General features: G+C 42.9%; 1 protein-coding gene across 1 annotated transcript in view; it reads left to right on the top strand.

The window, feature by feature from the left end:
• Positions 1-9,070: 9,070 nt before the first annotated feature.
• CD101 (CD101 molecule) overlaps positions 9,071-19,126 on the top strand; it is a 29,380-nt gene continuing 19,324 nt past the window's right edge. Inside the window, exons 1-3 of the mRNA XM_012658464.1 lie at positions 9,071-9,113; positions 16,192-16,572; positions 18,120-18,350. Coding sequence (XP_012513918.1) covers positions 9,071-9,113; positions 16,192-16,572; positions 18,120-18,350 — 655 coding nt within the window. The remainder of the gene's footprint in view (positions 9,114-16,191; positions 16,573-18,119; positions 18,351-19,126) is intronic.

Genomic DNA, 19,126 nt, shown 5'->3' on the forward strand with positions numbered 1-19,126 from the left:
TGAAAAACAAAACAAAAACTGTGTGCCTCCTGTGTGCCCAGGCATTGTACTAAGCCCAGGCAAACTGCCACTGATTTGCCCATGGACCTTGGCACATACTGTTTGTTTGCCTAGAAATGTTCTATCCAGCCCTCTTTCTACCTGTCCATCTCGAATTTCTCTTTCAGGCCCCAAGGACTTCTTCTAAGCTGAATGAAGGTACCCTGACAGATAGTCTGGTGGTCTGAAAATAGCATGAGGATAGGAACCATTCATTGCCATGGCCCTAGCACCAAATTGTGACAATAGCTAACCCTGGGATTCTTACAATGTGCCATGCACTAGGACAAGTACCTCATAGATGTGATTGCAATCTTCAAGCCACCCCAAGGAGGCTACAGCAGAAGCTCTCTCGCCTGTTCTCCACATCACTGGATCGTTCAAATAACAGCCACTCATTTCCTCTAACCCACAAACCAGTGTGTATGACACACTTGTAAAATTATATATTTTATTATTATTTAGGTACGACAGGGTCAACAGATCAGGAGACAATTGCCATTGAAAAGAATTTCTTATAGGTCCCAAGAGCTGGGGGCATGCCACACCACGGGAGGCCACACAGGGTTGCAGCAGGGTCAATTGTGAGAGAGAAGGAGGACACACAGGCAAGAGCCTTTATTGTGGTTTTCCCAGGAAGGAATGGATGAGGTAGGGCAAGCAGGTTTAGGAATGGCTAAACTGAGTAATTTCAGCAGGCTCTGGGGCAGAGGGGTTGTCCCTGGTTATCTGCTACCTGACCCTGGGGTGATTGGGGCAGGAGAGTAGTGGTCCTGATGATGGAGGAGGGGTGGATGTGGGCTTGGAACTGGCTGGTGTGCATAGGAAGGGCATGCTCTCAATGAGTCCTTTACTAGCGCTAGGAATTGGCTAGCCCTGGAGGGGCAGTCTGCCCAGGATTACAAGACCCCAGATGTTAAAGCATTAAAAAATGTAAAAAAGTAAAGAGATGGGATTAGTACATATACTCCCCACTTGGGCCTTGTAGACTACTAGAGTATATCTGAGTAGCTCAGCACCACCCAGAGAGGTGATGCTCACCTGAGTCCACTCTGTTCTGTGCATTTTCCAACCCGTTTGTGCCAATAGTACTGGGTACTATGATTACATAAATTTGTTCAACAATGTGTAAGCCAACAAAATATGAATGCCAAAAAACGAGGTGTCAAAAGTGCTGTTGGTAAAACTGGACATCCATATAACAAAAGAATGAAGTTGGACCCTTACCTTACAGTGTAAGTGTGGCCTTCTGGACCCTTGAGTGTGGCCTTTTGACTGAATCCAAACTTCACAGAGCAAATCCCTTTATTAAAAGGATCTGTTCTGTGAAATTTGGATTCAGTTAGAGTGGCCGCACTTGGGGATCTGGAGGGCCACATGTGGCCTTGAGGCCACAGGTTCCCTACCTCCGCCTTACACTGTCTATAAAAATTAACTCAAAGTGGATTAAAGACCAAAACATAAGACCTAAAGCTATAAAATTCCTAGAAGAAAACAGGAGGAAAGCTTCAGAACACTGGATTTCGCAGTGATTTCTTGGATATGACACTGAAAGCACAAGCCACAAAATAAAAAACAGATAATGACACCACACAAACTCAAAAATTTCTGCATGTCAAAGGAAACATTGAACAGTGAAAAGGCAACCTACAAAATGGGAGAAAATATTTATAAATCACATGTCTGATAAGAGGTTAATATTCAGAACATATAAGGAACTTTGTTGTACAACAAAATAACCTGATTAAAAAATAGGCAAATGACTTGAATAGACAACTCTCCAAAGAAGATATACAAATGGCCAAAAAGCACATGAAAAGATGCTCAGCATCACTAATCATAAGAGAAATGCAAATTAAAACCACAATGAGATATCACCTGACATGCATCAGGATGGCTACTCTCAAAAGAACAGAAAATAACAAGTACTGGTGAGAATGTGGAGAAATTGGAACCATTGTCCACTGTTGGTGGGAATGTAAAATGGTGCAGCCACTATGGAAAACAGTATGGAGGTTCCTCAAAAAATAGAATTACCAGATGATTCAGCAGTTGCACTTCTGGGTATATATCCGAAAGAATTCAAAGCTGTATCTCAAAGAGATATCTGCACACCCATGTTCGTCACATTATTCAAAATAGCCAAGAGGTAGAGGCAACCCAAATGACGGATGACTAGATAAAGAAAATGTATATACACACAATAGAATATCACACAGCTTTTAAAAAGAAGGAAATCCTAGCATATGTTACAGCACGGATGAACCTCGAGGACATTATGGCAAGCGAAATAAGCTAGTCACCAGGACAAATATGTATAATTCCACTTCTATGAAGTATCTAAAGTAGTCAAAAAGTATAGAAACAGAAGGTAGAAAGGTGGTTGCCAAGAGCTGGAGGGAGGGAAAATTAGTGTTTAGTGAGTATAGAGTTTCAGTGTTGCAAGAGGAAAATGTTCCACCAGAGATCTGTTGCACGACAGAGTGAATATACTTAACACCACGAAACCGTACATTTAAAATGGTTAAGATGATAAGTTTAATGTTAAGTGTTTTTTGCCACAATAACAAAAAGGTATCAATAAAAAGATGAAGTCTCTGAAAAAACTCAATAGAAGCAAACTGCTTTTTAAAAAAAAAAAGCTATCAATTTAGGTATGGGCAAAATAACTGTCAAAGATTGAGGGTGGGATAGGGGACAGTGATAACAAAAACATGGAAAGATTCTTCACTGGATTGGCTTCACAATGTTTTTTAAGATCTTACTCCATTTTAAAGAAAGCAAACCTGAAAGTTGTAGAGAAGGCATTATAGGTGTAGTTTGTACAAGAAAATGGTAAGAAATTCCAGGCAACAGATTCATACTCAAAAGAAAAGCTTGGGTCTATGTCAAGAGATTGGCGAATGAATATATGGCTTAGGACAAAAATAAAATATCTAAGACATGTAAGAGTCTTTCTATGATTCCCAGCTTTACCTGACATGTTCTCTTAATTGATCAACAATTCTCCTAATTGTGTCAGATAAGAGAGTTTCTACTGTTACTGTCCATAAGTAAGTAATTGTTAATAATTACTTAAATCAAGTAATTTGCTCAAGATTTGAACCCAAATCTTCCTGACTCCAAAGTCTGTGCATGTTCTAAATCACTATACTAGCCTTGGTGCCTGAATATTCCAGGATTTCAGTATTTGTTGAATAGATAGAAAAAGGAGTAAGAATTAGCCCCTGCCCTTGTGAAATTTATAGTCTTAAAGAAGAGAGAAGCATGTAAATACTTCGTTTTATTACCATATAATAAGTAAAAGTAAAACAGTTCACTGACAGCACAGACGAGAGGAAGTGGTGATCTCTACCCAAAGCGTCAAGAAAGATTTCACACAAGAAATGCAAACCCAGATCTTAAAAGTTTTAAATGGATAGGCATTTGCCAGTTAGGGATGAGGCAAGATTCTAAGCAGAGGGGGTAGCATTTGCAAAGTTAAAGAGGAAACAATGGTAAGACACCATTCAGAGAAATACAAGGGGTTCCATACTCCTGAAGGGTGAAAGTTGAAGGGCAGGGTGGCGGGAGAGTTCCCAAGGCCAGCTTGTAAAGGTCATGTCAAGGAGTTTGGACTTGAACTTCTAGAAATATTTGTGGAGCCACTGAAAAACTTTAATCTAGAAAGTTCATGGCCATGTTTGTATTTTAGATCACTCTGGCAGCAGAGTAAGGGAGAGGGACAGTGCTGGAAGACCAAAGGGACTTCATCAGTCCAAATGAAAAATGGAAGCTCTCAATTGTGGTAGCAACAGGTAGAATTCATTCATGAAATAGTTTGGGGAGGACCGATAGGACTTTATAACTGGTTGTGGAGTGTGTAGGCCGACCATGGGTCTGAGTGGATATTGTTGCACTCTACCACGATGAACACCACCAGTGAAAGAGAAAACAATGATTTCAGTTTTAGACTCAAGTTTGAGTTTCCCGAGGGACCTTCGAGTGGAGATACTCAACACCAGCTAGATACTGGTCTGGAGCTTGAGGGAGAAGTGGGTTGAAGGTCTGTGATTGTCACTGGACAGATCGGGAACGAGAGACAGCAGCACAAGGAGAGAAGGGCTGAAGACAACCCTGCAAAAACTACAGCGTCAGGGGCGGGTTGCAGAGGAGGAGCTCCCAAAGGGATGAGGGAAAATCCTGGGGAGAGAGTGGGATCCACGGAGGAAGGGAAGGATTCCAAGCGGGTTTGCCAATGGCCAGCCGTAACATACCACAGAAAGGTTGAGCCAAGTGACCTATGTCCTCTGTTGTGACTCTGGAAGTCTAAGTGGATTCAAGCCAAGATCCCAGTGGGCTGAAGTGCCAGTGAAAATTAGGAAATCAAACAGAATGCCAAACACCAGGAAACTGTCGGAAGTTTGAAGAGAGGAGAGAAGAGGAAATGGTTTGGAACTGGGGTAAAAAGTTGGCTATTTAGTAGGATGGGAGACATTTGAGACTTCTTCACTGGCAAAACAGTGGATGGGTGTCTGTCCCTGGGGCGTGGGGGGGGCGGGTAGGAGGGGTCTAGAGCCCAGGTTAAGGGAGCTTCCTGTCCCCTACCCTCCTTTTCCCCTCTGGGGCCCATTCTGAGCTCCTAGCCACCACCTACCCAAACTTTTTTTTAATTAGAGCTGTTGTCAGTTAACACTTCATAGGACATTTAAGGAATAAACCCTCCCAAGAAAGTGTTCACTTAGAAACAGGAAATGGCCTAGGAATCCCATCTGTTTCTCTTTCTCTTCTTCTACCTGGAAGCTAAACACGCCCTATTCCCCATACCCTGCTCCTAATCCCCACACTCACCCCATGCCCTGGCCTTTGCCTCTGTGAGTAGAAATTTAGTTCATGCTTTTCCAGGAGGAGCTGCCACCCACCTCGAAAACCTCTTCAGCCTTGGCTAATTGTCAGCTCCTGGTGAAGCCGGCCAGGGGAAGTAAGAGCAAAGAGGCTGCGGAGTCGACCCCTGGACGTCATTCTACATCACAGGGACCAAGTCAAAACCAAGCCTGCTCAGACCTCAGTTTACCCCTCTGTTGTATGAGGGAGTTGACTGAGATCACCGTGCTCCCTTCCCAGGCTGCGACTGCGTGGTGTTCTAGACATGCAGAGGTGAAACTCAACCACAGCGCCTCCTGTATGTGGGCACGTCTGGGCCCTGTGGACTTGTGTCAATTCGGCCTGAATTCTAAGAGCTCAAGCGGGGAAAGGGACAAAATAATGATCAGCTTCCTGCTGACTAACCCCTTAGAAGCTTCCCCCATCTTTTAGCCGCCCACTCTCCTCTACTCTGCCTTCCAAAAATCATGAGTAGCAAGCTTGGTTTGTTAGAGCACCAACCCAAAAGTGAGAAGGCAGCCTAGAATCCAGCCATTTTCTGGCCATAAGATTTTGAATAGGTTAGTCCATGTCTCTGAGTCTCAGTTTTCTCATCTGTAAAACAGGATGAGTAATACCTACTGCATAGTGATACGAGTTAGTCTGTAAAGTTGTATATGTGAAGTGCCTCGCACAGAGCCTGATGTGCAAAAGGCCCCGTTTAAATATTTCTTGGGCCTGAATGCTTGTGATAGGAGGCCACAATACCTGCAATTTCTGATTCTGTGGAACTAATATTGGAGCATGTCAACCTGAAAAAAAAATCTCTTTTTATTAGTTCCAGAAACTGGAACAGAATTTTTCCTTACTACATTCCTGGTTGCTTTGTCCAGTATTGGTGCTCTCCCTCCATCTGAATCAGGAACAACATTTTCACATTCCTCTCAACTGATCCAATTGCAATCCAGTGGTTCTCAAGGTAATAAAATAACTGTCTCTCTTGCCAGCTCTATTTTTTTCTTTTCTTTCTTTTTTTTTTTTTCCTTGACAACAGAAAGGTGCTTTTTTCCCTCCAGAAAAGAAGTGACATCATCCTGTCAATGTTAAATTCTGGCAGGAAAAAAGCTACTAAACTGGAAATACAAAAAATGTTTTGGCAACAGCCAGGAATAAGAAGTTGGTTGTGTACATTTCATGGATACAGGGTACTCTATCTATTGGCAAGGATCCTATCTGTGGCCAATGTTTATTTCTAACAATTCCCTTTTCAGCGCACATGGCAAATTGATTGCATTGATGGCCCCAGTTTTCGGTTTTTGGGTTTTTTTGTTTGTTCGTTTTGTTTTGTTTTTTTAACTCTTCCTTTGCTCCGTCACCTTGCAGTTCCCCTCCATAAGGAGGCAGAATCTGTTAACAAACCCATCTCTTGCATTTGTACTTGGCCATGTGACTTACTTTGGTTTGTGGGATGTTAGTGGTCCTGATGTAAGTAGAGAGTTTAAAAAGTGCTGGTGTGTTCCCACGAGTTCTTTTGCAATCCTGACACTACCATGAGAGACTCATGAGGAGAGCCAAGTCATCCAAGCCAAGGCTACCCTAGACCAGCCAGCTCCTGTCAGATGACCACAGATAAATGAGCAAACCCACCTACATTAACAGACCCACCCAGCTGACCCATAGGCTTGTCAGCAAAAATAAATGTTTACTGTTGTAAGCCACGAAAGTTTTGTGATCATTTGTTACACAGCAGTAGCTAACCAATAGAGTACATTTGCGTAAAATGTTGGTGCATGGCCGTGACCCATGACTTCTCCAACTGAAATGGTGAACAAATTCCTATAATTTAAGCTCTGCTGTTATTACAGTTAACAGCCTGGAGAGGTAGTTTGACATCTGCATTCCAGGCAAGCTTCCCCTTAGTTGTTCCTTAAATACTATCTGCTCCTCCCTGCTCTGCCTTTGTATATTTTATTTCTCCTTTCTGGAATGTCCTGCCCTCTTCTCCCTGCCTATTTGAATCACACCACATCTCCAAGGATCTACCTAAAACCAGCCTTTACTGAATAACCTTCTGTGGCTGTTCCTGACTCTTCAGCCTATTACCTCTTGGGTATTTTTTGCCTGAGCCATGAATTGGTTACCTGACCCATGTTGCCTTTTATGGCTACTGTTTCTTATCTGTAGTTGTTTATTAAACTAGATTCCAAGTTCCTCCAGGGCAGGGCCCCTCTTACACTTCTTCTATCACCCAAGCCTTGCATAATACCTTGAAAAGATACCTAGAAGTACAGAATCTTTCACTTAAGACTTTAATATTTGTAGGTTGACTGTCACTGGGGGGCTAATTGTTAGGTATCATTGCTAATGAATAAAGCCACAGACATGGATGGGTAGATGGATGGATGGATAGATAGATGAATGAATGAATGAAGTTAAAGGATTCCAGACCTGAGTTTGTAGAATATTTACCCTATTCTACTATAACTCCCACTAGGAAAATAAATTTTATCTTAAAAGGCCACCTTTCCCCTGAAGATTTTACTGGCTTCCCATTCTCCCCGAATTAGATATGCCCTCTCCTTCTTTCCAATATGTGTATCTCTTTACTTGTGTGTCTGCTGGGGGTCTCCGCTAGTTTCCCCTGGGTGATAATCATGTTCTTCCTTCTTTCCTACTCACCTCCACCATACTCTATCCTCACAAACAGACGCCCCTTAAGAGCAAGGCTATACTTTAATTATGTATGGAGCTCTAGCACCTGCTAGGGTGCATGCTGTTTAGGGCATACTCAGTAAGCATTTAATTATTTTATTTATCCCTCCTCTGTGTTTATTTTAAATGCCCTAGTCCAGGTCCTCCTCATTGCTCATACAGACAAGTACAAAAATCTTGTAACTGGCCTTCGTGCTTCTAGCCTTGTCTTCTGCCTTCACCTTTCTACCACTTGGCAATACACAAGTAATGGAATTCAATTTAAAAGGAAAATCCGACCAGACTATACTCCTGCTAAAAACCCTCCTAAGAGCCCCCCTCTTCTTCACAATAAAAGCCAAGCTCTTAGGCTTGGCATGCAAAGCCCACAGAGATCTGCCCCGGCCTACCTGAATAGATCCTGTCCTTTCACACCAGCCTCAAACTTTCTTCCAACGGGAGGGTACAGCCTGTGTGTCACTGTCCATGCCAGACTGTTTCTCCTCAACTGTTCTTTGGCCTTCTTCCTCCCCAGGCAACTCCGTGACTCACTTGGCCCAGCCCAATCCATGCTGACCTTCCCTCCTGCCCACCAGCTTCCCCTGGCCACTTTAGGTGCCTCACTGATGGCTGCCATATTACATTGTGATTATCTGATTTAGTGGAAGCTTCCTGAGAACTCTAGGACTAGAGTAGTATTCAATTGGCCTGGGTTCAGGGCCAACTGTTGTATTTAGGCACTCCTCTGCCATCCTTGGTGCCCGGGCCCACATCGAGCAGATGAAGATTTACTTACATGTCTCACAATGGTGATGATGGAAGCTAATATTCACTGAGCACTTACTATGTACCAAATATTGTTCTAAGTGCTTTAAATGAATTAGCTCATCCAGCTCTCGCAGCAGTTATATGGGGTACACACTATTAGTAACCCTATTTTAGAGATGAGGGTTAGAAAATGCTAATTAGCTTTTCTAAGATAGCACAGCTACTAAAAGTGGAATCTGTGTGCAAACGAAGGCAGCCTGACTCTAGAGCCTGTCACCTTTACCACCACCACGTGTCACCTGAGGTTCATAAGGGTCCAGGGACCCTTCTCGATTTTCTCAGTCATTTCCTCTCCCAAGATGGAAGATGAGATACGGGCCAAGAAGAGAAAAACCCTGGTTGCTTTTTTTATTTATTAGGTTTACTTAAACTCCCTCATCATTACCAAATGACACATACTAAGGCAGGATGAGACCCATCTTTTCTCATTTTTATCTTTATATGTTTACTAAACCATGAAGATAACTTTTTCACACCCAAATTTGTGTGATTAGCAAAGAACGGTATAATGTAACCAGTTTTGCTTTTTGCAAGCCATTGTGTTTCTCAGTGGCTGAAAACCACACTATTGCTTCCTCTTTACCTTTGCGTGAGAGCACAGTACTTGCCACTCAGCTTCTGGGCAACATCAGTGACACCGCCAGGACGGGAAAGGTCTGTGCTGGCACAAATGGCAGGCTTCTCATATGTGGCCACTTTCTTTCTCTTTCTGAGTAAGTTTCATAATCCTGAATGTTTCTATTGTCGCAGGAGCTGGCCGCCTGGAGCCTTCTGGGTGATGGAGTGGGACAATTTGTTCTCTACAGGAACAACTCTGCCATGTATTTCTAATGTTGGCAATGACTTCTAACTTACTGATGACAATTCTCGGCTTACCTAGACATCCTAGAGTTCTAGGAGGTGCAATGCTTGGCTGGGTTCCTTACAGATGATTCCATTGTTTTTTTATATTTGTCTGTGTTGCCAGATCTACCAGTTTTGCTTGGCCCTGGCTTTCCCTAATCTTCCTGGGCTAACCATCTCAAGAGAGAGTAAAAGGCTTTGCTTCCCAGACTGAGAGGAGAACTCAAGGTTTGCCAGATGTTAGAATTTGGCTATATAAATATGCCTTGGGGATGTGGCTGGATGGGAGGAAAGGTTATGAGAGCACTTAGTAGTTTTAGCAGACTAACTACAAAAAGGTTCTCAATTTCACCCACCAGCCAAAGTGGGAATTAGCTACTGAGAGACTGAGAAGGGAGCAGGAAGATTCATTTGGCTCTGCTGAGGGCCGTATGGAGGGCCTTACCTCAGGGGCCTGTATATATGTTATAATACGGTAGAGGAAGGGGAAATTTGGAAGTAGAAGGGAGAATCAGATGAATTGGGCACGGAATGAAATAGTTTCAGACTAGGTAGAGTAGGTAGCAGGGTTTTTTTTGTGCTACAGCTTCTTTTAGCATCTGGTGATACTTATAGACCCCATCTCAGAATAATTTTTTAAGTGCATAAAATAAAATGTACAGGGTTATAGAGAAAATCAGTCATATTGAAATAGTTACCAAAATATTTTTAATATATCGTGATGAAGTAATTTGTTTGCTTCTTTACGCATTATATAACAGGATCTAGAGGTAGGCCTATAATGTACCAAACTTCAAAGTACTGATGAGTATGAATAATATTTCAATATATCTGTAACATTTGTAATGTGATGTGAAAATATCTGTGCATTGTTGTCTACATTCATAACTGAAGAAAATACTAAATTTCCATTAGAGGTTAATGAAAATAAAGATGTAGGAGATTTTTTTTCACCCTAGTCTATGGACCCTTTCATTCTATATGTGCACCCAGGTTAAGAACTCTTGCTTTAGGCCAGGTGCGGTGGCTCATGTCTATAATCCTAGCACTTTGGGAGGCTAAGGCAGGAGGACTGTGCGAGGCCAGGAGTTCGAGACCAGACTAAGCAACATAACATGACCTCTTCTTTACAAAAAATAAAAATAAAAAAAAAAAATTATCCAGGCATGGTGCCATGCACCTGTAGTCCCAGTTACTCTGGAGGCTGAGATGGGAGGATTGAGCCCAGGAGTTTGAGGCTGCAGTGAGCTATGATGATGCCACTACACTTCAGCATGTGTGACAGAGTAAGACCCTGTTTCAAAAAAAAAAAGAAAAGAAAAGAAAAAAAAGAAAAGAGAAGAAAAAAGAACTTTTGCTTTAGAGAGACTGGCTAGAGTGAGTTAGTGCAGGGAACAGAAGGGCTGGGACGATGGGGGAAGTAAACCCAGCTGTAATCGGTGTGACCAGGGCTGTGGCTAAAGAATTAAAGAAGTGCAGCATTCAGCACAAAGAGTTTGCCTAATAAACACTGTTTGAATTGAACCAGGTTCATATCTTAGGGGATATATGATAATATGAGCTAAGGATCAGGTCTGGGGCCTGATGGGGAGAGAGGCAGTCTGCAGTGGAAGTTGCTAGGACCACTTGCTGGGTGATGGACGCCTGCCAGACTGGCTTGGCAGGTGTTGATGGATAGGTGCACCCAGCGGGATCCTTGGGGGGCCGGTGTGTTTCTCTTCGTTCTGTTCAGTTGTCTGACTGTGATTCTCAAGTGTATGTGCTTTGTGTATTTGGAGTGTATATTTGCCTTGTGTATGGGGGAAACTAGGTTTACATTGTGCAATAATTCAGAGAATTGCAAATTCTCTCTCTCTCTCTCTTTTTTTTTTTTTTTTTACTTGGGCTATAAGGCCTAGGGAAGGAAAAGTAGTAACCAAAGTTCAAAAGGGGAAGCTGGAAGCTTTTCCTTAACCCTTTCACACAATTACTTAGGCTGAGCGCAGAGACTCATGCCTATAATCCTAGCACTTTGGAAGGCCAAGGTGGAAGGATTGCTTGAGGCCAGGAGTTTGAGGCGAGCCTGAGCAACATAGCGAGACCGCACCTCTACAAAAAGTAGGAAAATTAGCCGGCATCGTGGCATGTGCCTATAGTCCCAGCTACTCAGGAGACTGAGACAGGAGGATTGTTTAAGCCCACGAGTTTGAGGCTGCAGTGAGCTGTGATTATGCCACTGCACTCTAGCCCCAGCAACAGAGTGAGACCCTTGAAATAGCTTTGGAAGCCTGCTATTCGCCATTACAAATACAGAGGGGAAACGAAGGAAATTAATTAAATGATGATCGACTGATCAATTATATTGTTTAGCAGATGTATACTTTGTCCCAACTTATTTTTTGCTATAACTATAAAGACTGAATAATCCTGTTAGAATATGGTGCTGGATGAGGTTAACGTAATGGGTAAATGAGATCTTGGTATTAGCAGTTAGCTCAGTCCACCTGATCTATCACCTCTCCCCATAACGAGCCACCCTGCACGTCAGAGCCATTAACATGGCAGGGTTGGGGGAGGCGGTATTTTGTCTTACTGTGATTGCACTGATCAAAAAAAAAAAAAAGAAAGATTTCACTTTTGGAAATGGATGGGAGCTATCTCAGCCTCCAATCATAGAGGGTTTTTGAATCTGTAAAGAAAGAGAAGCTGCTTATTATGTTGGCTGTTTTCTAGGTAGGTTTTCTATAAGTTAGAATTATTTAAAATTGCTGGGGTTTTGGCATCAAAAATGGTCAAATATGGGCCATTTTATGTGGTTCAACGTAATAATTTCCATTGAAATAATAGTACAATGGTAAATTTGACAATTCCAGTGATATTTTTGAAAAAGGCCAATACCATCGAGGAATTTTTTATGTTTTGAAAGCATGATTCCAGTGTCAGTGTAACAGTGCCAAGCTGTGTACTCATTGGTCACCAAGAATGTGAGCCACTGTTCAAAGATACCTAACCCTCTATCCATTCAAAGAGAAAACAATGCCACAGTCCTTATAGGTATTTGACTCTTTAGGAGGAAGAGAGGTATGTACTTGCAACAGCCCACAGAGAACATATTGAAAATCAGATGCTTGAGTAGATGATCCCAAGGCACAGCCATTGGAACTGATCTTTGTCAGTCATTTCTTCCCACCTCAAAAATACTTTTGAAACCTCTACACCATTTCTTCCCCTTTCTTGAGAAAGCAGTACGTCTTAGTCTGTTTGGGCTGCTATAGCAAAAACACCATAAACTGCATAGCTTAGAAACATCAGGAATTTATTTCTCACAGTTCTGGAGGCTGGGAAGTCCCAAGTCCGGGGTGCCGGCAGATTTGGCATCTGGCGAGGGCCCGTTCCTCATAGACAGCACCTTCTTGCTATGTCCTCACATAATAGAAGGGACGAGTAGCTCTCTGGGTTCTTTTAAAAGGGCACTAATCTCGTACATCAGGGTAGAGGCCTTGTGACCTAGTCACTCCCCAGAGCCCCGCCTCCTAACGCCATCACCTTGGGGGGCAGGTCTCAGCGTGTGAGTGTGGGGGGCACACAGACGTTCAGACCACAGCATCCGCCCAGTCTCTTCTTGACCTCACGCCTCCACCAGGACCGTACTCCACTCATCCTCCTCTCTGACTTCACCCATTTTCCATCCTGCCCCTCCCCACCTCTCCTCGCCCAGCTACTCGTTCCAGCCGCCACCCTGGTCTTCTCTTTCTCTTCTCCATGAAACTTCTTGAAGTGTTTGTACTTCCTGCAGTCCTTCTTATCCTGGGAACCGCTGCTTCTGCTCTATGGAAATCACTTTTACAAAGATCTCCATGGACATCCTTATCATCACACTAAAAGGATTTTTCTCTGCCTTTAACGTCCCCTACCTCTCAACAGCCTTTGGCCGTCCAGACAAGCCCTTTCCTACAGGAACGTTCTGCCTCCTTTGGTTTCCAAGCTGCTGTGTCCGGCTGCCCTTCTACCTCCCTAAAGCTTCCTTCTGTAGGTTTTGTTCCTCATCCCATCCCCTAAACTGAGAGATTCCCTAGTTATCTCTCCTTAGCCCCTCTTCCTTATATTCCCTAACACTTCCTAACGCTTGTATGTAACTGACCTACTCTACATCTCTAGCCCAGAGCACTCCCCAGGTACTGGCTTTTTCAGGAGGCTTCGAGAAACAGTGGAGACAGCCATGGATTTGGTATTTGCAGATCCAGTAATTGAAGTTCAAAAACGTGAAGCTGGAAGCTTTTCCTTAACCCTTTGAAACAATTACTTAGGCCTGCGGGGTAGCTCATGCCTATAATCCTAGCGCTTTGGGAGTGGGAGGTGGGAGGATTGCTTGAGGCCAGGAGTTCAAGACCAGCCTGAGCAAGAGCCCAGAACCTGTTTCTATAAAAAACAAAAAAGAAAAAGAAAAAAGAAAAAAATTAGCCAGACATGGTGGTGCGTGCCTGTAGTCCAAAAAAAAAATCTATAAAAAACAAAAAAGAAAAAGAAAAAAGAAAAAAATTAGCCAGACATGGTGGTGCGTGCCTGTAGTCCAAAAAAAAAAAGGTTGGGCACGGCGGCTCAGGCCTGTAATCCCAGCACTCTGGGAGGCCTAGGCGGGTGGATTGTTTGAGCTCAGGAGTTCGAGACCAGCCTGAGCAAGAGCGAGACTGTGTCTCTACTAAAAATAGAAAGAAATTAACTGGACAACTAAAAATATGTAGAAAAAATTAACCGGGCATGGTGGCGCATGCCTGTAGTCCCAGCTACTCAGGAGGCCAAGGTAGGAGGATCGCTTGAGCCCAGGAGTTTGAGGTTGCTGTGAGCTAGGCTGATGCCATGGCACTCTAGCCTGGGCAAGAGAGTGAGACTCTGTCTCAAAAGAAAGAAGAAGAAAAAAAAAGAATGAAGGAAAAGGAAAGAGGAAAGAAAAGAAATAAGATACTAGAAGCACCTGCTGCCCACCCTGCAGTGTGCCCCATGAGGTCATATCACTCCCCTACACAGTCACCTTCCTGACTTTCACGATAGCAACTTCCTGGCATTTTTTAAAATGACTTTACCCCTTATGTAATGCATCACTAAACAATACAGTGTGGTTTTGCCTGTTTTCAAATTTATAGATAGTAGAATCATTCTGTATGTAGTCAAAAGGATTCAAAAGTGTTTTTGCATCTTTCATTGAACATAGTCATCCATGTTATTGCAAATACTTATAATTTGTTGATTTTTATTTCTGTATAATATCCCATTTTATAAATATACCACAGTTAATCCATTCTACTGTTGGTGGACATATGGGTTGTCTCTTATTTGTGGCTTAATGAACAGTGTAGCTATGAATATTCTTTTACACATAGGCTGGTGCACACACTTCTCTAAGAGGGCATTACTGAAAAGTGTTTTAAACTGCCTCTGGAGTATAACTTTTTTGTAAGTAATAATTTAAATTTTTCTAAGGTGGTCTAACTTCTATTCCTAGATACTTATTACAAAAAGAGCATGATATACATATGTCACATTAATTGGGATTATGAATGAATTTGCGTATTTTTAAATCATTACTAGAAATGTGTGTGGCTGGCTGACAGTTGGTTGGCTGTTGGTTTGTTTGCTTCCCAGTTTTAGATCGAGCATACACATGCAATTTTTAGTTGCTGCATCAGGTGACCACTTACCCTTTCTGCAATTTTTTTTTTTTTGTAGGCCTCCTTCAATCCCTTAGAATCGTTTTTATTTCATCCCAAATTCCCATGCTCAGCCTTATCATGCTCTTTATCATGTCATTTTTCCTTTCCCTCACATTTTTTTCCACTCTAGTCTCCTTTGCTCTTGGTCCTCATGGAGTCACAAAATTCAGCAGGTGCTCTGCTTCTTCCACATCTTCTTAAGAACTCTATTCTGCTAACTCCGTAACACCAGCAATCACTCCCTGGCGGGCCCTTCTGACATCTTTCAACCCTGTCTTCCCTTCCACTGGGCCCTGGGCCCCGAGTGAAGGACCTGGCCCACCCTGTGGCGTGTCTGTCATTTGTCTTTCTCCTTCTGTAACACGGAATGAACTAGCCTGCGATATCAATCACAACAAGGAAACATACACTTGTCGATTTCTGAAAAATGCTTGGTTTTAAAAAAATTCGTCAAATGAAATGTTACCAGTTAATCATGTTTTCTCCTTTAGACCTAATATTTGAGATTTATTCCAATTGAAAACATTCCCTGGTGGTCCCAACTGAAAACTTTTGGTAAGAACAGAACTAAAATAAATTCTGAGCCCAGAACCTACTGGACTTCGTAGCCATCTATTACGAAGTTTTTCAGTAATGCTGTAGTGGCTCTCTAAGGAATGACAAAACATAAAAATACCTCCGCAGTTTAGAAAGAAAGTATCACTGCCTCTTCTGATGCTAATTTTAGCTAGACTTACATCAGACCTGCCCAAAGGCTACAAATAGGTTCCAGCCAACCAGCGAGAAGAATCATGGCATTAAAGGCAAAGTTGTAGATTACGCTGCTCCAGCGACAACTTGTGTGGGAACTGCCCGATGACAGGTACCCTGGAATTTGAAGCTTGAGGCAATATATGTTGAATTTTCCCATAAAATCATGTAAGAGGCGAATCACCATACATAGTATTCGCTTTAAAATAGTACACTTAGACAAGCAGATGTTTTGTAGAAGTGGTCATGTTACATTGATGAAACTAAGCTTTTTTTTTTTAAAGAGACTGGAGATTACTATGGAAGTTAAAGGTACAAAAGAAAAATTAACTCATCAAGCCATTCCACGGCTGCTCAGGCTGGAGAAGATGTTGAGCATTTGAGTTGATTATAGCTAATAACCTGCGATCTCATTTACCGGAATTGTAATGCAGGGAACTATATTATGTGGTACATTGGGAACTGGAGTGCTAATCTATTTTTATTCCCCTTTCTTTCTCCTACTTGCAAGCTAAGCTCTGCATTGGCCAGAGAGAAGTAACAGTTCAGAAAGGACCACTGTTCAGAGCTCAAGGTTACCCTGTCAGCATTGGCTGCAAGGTAACTGGCCACCGGGGACCCTCTGAGCAGCATTTCCAGTGGTCTATTTACCTGCCGTCAGCCCCGACCCAGGAGGTTCAGATCGTTAGCACCAAGGATGCCGATTTCTCCTACGCAATGTATGCACAGCGGGTGCGAAACGGAGAAATCTACGTGGAGAGGGTCCAGGGCAACTCAGTCTTGTTGCACATCTCGGAGCTCCAAATGAAGGATGCTGGCGAGTATGAGTGTCACACACCGAACACTGATGGGAAATACTATGGGAGTTACAGTGCAAAGACCAAACTAATTGGTAAGCAGTTTGTGCACTTAACACTGGCCAGCCCCTGAGAAGGCAGAGTCTCTACCGTCACAGTGCCTTGCAATGTGATCTGGTTTTATATTATTCCGTTTGCTTTGGGGAAAGAGCCTGTCTAGTTCTCTGGATATTTTGGAGATTTGTCACAAGTGGGTATCTCATATTCTGTAAAACCATCAGTTCATTTTTCTCAATCATCTTTGCCGTAAAGATTTACATGGTGTGTGGTTCTCCCGCAGCCTCATCCACAGACAGCTGTCCGTAGGTTGGTAATAGCAATAGCTTTAGACAAACCTGCGACAGCTCTTCCCGTGTTGCCTCTGCTTAGAGGCAAAACAGTGACCTAGTAAGAGAGCTGGTGTTAACATCATAGGTGATAAATCGTTAACTTAGAAATGATTATCCTCAAACGCTCATTCTCTAGCATATTTACCCATGAGAAGAGGGTCATAGTCCTTGCAATTGTCACTTTGTCCCTTTGCCTGGAATTTCTATCATCCCTTTTTCAGCTTAGCAAACTCCTACACATACTTCAGGACCCAATTTAGATATTACCTCCTCTGTAGAACCCATCCTGACTGCCTTGGGCAGTATTCCCACTTTTGTTTCCTCTGGATGCTCTATTCATATCACTATTTTAGCACTTACACAGTTGTGTGGTGATTGACTATTTATATGCCTCTCCCCCACCACACCCTGAGCTCCTTGAGAAGAGAATGCTTGTCTCAGCTCCTGGCAAATAGCTAGCATGAGTAGATGCTCAGTAATATTGATATTAATATATTCATTGAAAACTAAATCAAACTGTTGCTTTCACATAAGCTTAGGCTGTGTGATTTCATTTGAGGAAGAAAAGAATGAAAAGGTAGATAGTAAGATAGTTACCAAAACTTTGGTAAGGGTTACATTTTGACTCTAAATGATAAATTAGAACAGACTATTTCAGAACCTTATAAAGGAGCAGTTTAAGGCCCAGGAAGGTGAAGCGAGGTACCCAAATTCATGTAGTCAGATAAGGATGGATTGAGGATCAGAATCTATGTCTTCTGCCTCCGACTGCTTTCTCCCTTTAAATACATAGTAGTTAAATTGGTTACAGCCTATGCTGATGAAGCAAAGCCAGGATCAGTACATCAGTGAGCCATTTGCTTTGCCAAGTTCCATAAACTATACGTAGATGCCAGCGTCCCCATTGGCAATAGGGAAAGCATATGGACAGGAAAGCATATGGCTAGTGGAAAACCAATTCAAAGTCTGTGCTTTGCAGGTGGTGGTTCAGGGCACCATCTTCACCTAAGGAGATTAATTGGACAAGCACTGGGCCCATCAGATTATTATCGTTTCTTTGTTTCCAGTTATTCCAGATACCCTCTCTGTCACCATGAGTTCTCAGACTCTCAGAAAAGAGGAAAGTGAGCCATTAGAACTCACCTGTGAGGCATCCAAAGCCACAGGTCAACATACTCACCTCTCTGTCACCTGGTACCTGACACAGGATGGAGGAAGAAGCCCAGCCACCAAGATTATTTCTCTCTCCAAAGACTTTATGCTGATCCCCGGGCCCTTGTATACAGAGAGGTTTGCAGCCGGCGATGTGCGGTTCAGCAAGCTTGGGGCCACGACCTTCACGCTATCCATAGAGAGGCTCCAGCCCTCAGATCAAGGCCAGCTGTTCTGTGAGGCAGTGGAATGGATTCAGGATCCAGACGAAACCTGGACGTTCATCACCAAAAAGCAGACAGATCAAACCACTCTGAGGATTCAGCCAGCAGGTAATTATCTTCTCAGGAAATTCATCGATATAATACATTGGTAGTGGGTACTTGTGGTATATTTTTATTTTTTTCTAACCTTTTGTTGGCTCTAAAAAATTGGCCAGAAAGTTGGAGTAAATTTTGTTTTTGTCATCTGGGAAGCATAACGGAGATGTAGCACATTCTCTCCGGGCTCTGTCCATAGGTTTGACGTGAGGTAAGACCTGCTGAACAGTTAGATCCATCCCGCAAGCCAGCCATGGAAATAGTGGTGTTACCATTTTTTCCAGGCTATGTTAGCACATTATCTACGTTACCTAGCTTAGTCCTAATGATCACCCTATGAGGAAGCAGTTGACTCCCCATTTTTGAAAATGAGGAACCTGAGCCTCACACATGCTAGGCGCTCCGCCTAAGCCCACCCGGCGGGTGAGAGGTGGGCTGGCATTCAAAGGCAGGCCTTTCTCTCTCCAAAGCCCGCTTACCACAGACACCTAGGCCCCAGAGTAGCTCCAGTTTCCAACATGAAGCCTCGTCTTTGTCAGTGCTGGGATTTCCTTCCACCTGACCCCTTTTCCCACTTGGAATGGTGTTACTTTTCATGATCCATTGGCATTTTTGTCAAAGCAAGAAGAAAGACCTTATCTGTGATTCCTGGTTTCTCTATACAGTCTTTGGTCCACTAGGAATGGGTTGCTAAACCGTGTACTGTAAACCCATTGCTAAACCTCACCGGATCATTGAAGTTTTTTTTCTTTTTTGAGATGAATGTCATTCTGTAAAACTGTTCTGTT

Source organism: Propithecus coquereli, unplaced genomic scaffold (genome assembly GCF_000956105.1).
Source record: "Propithecus coquereli isolate 6110/MARCELLA unplaced genomic scaffold, Pcoq_1.0 Scaffold589, whole genome shotgun sequence".
NCBI classification, from domain to species: Eukaryota; Metazoa; Chordata; class Mammalia; order Primates; family Indriidae; genus Propithecus; species Propithecus coquereli.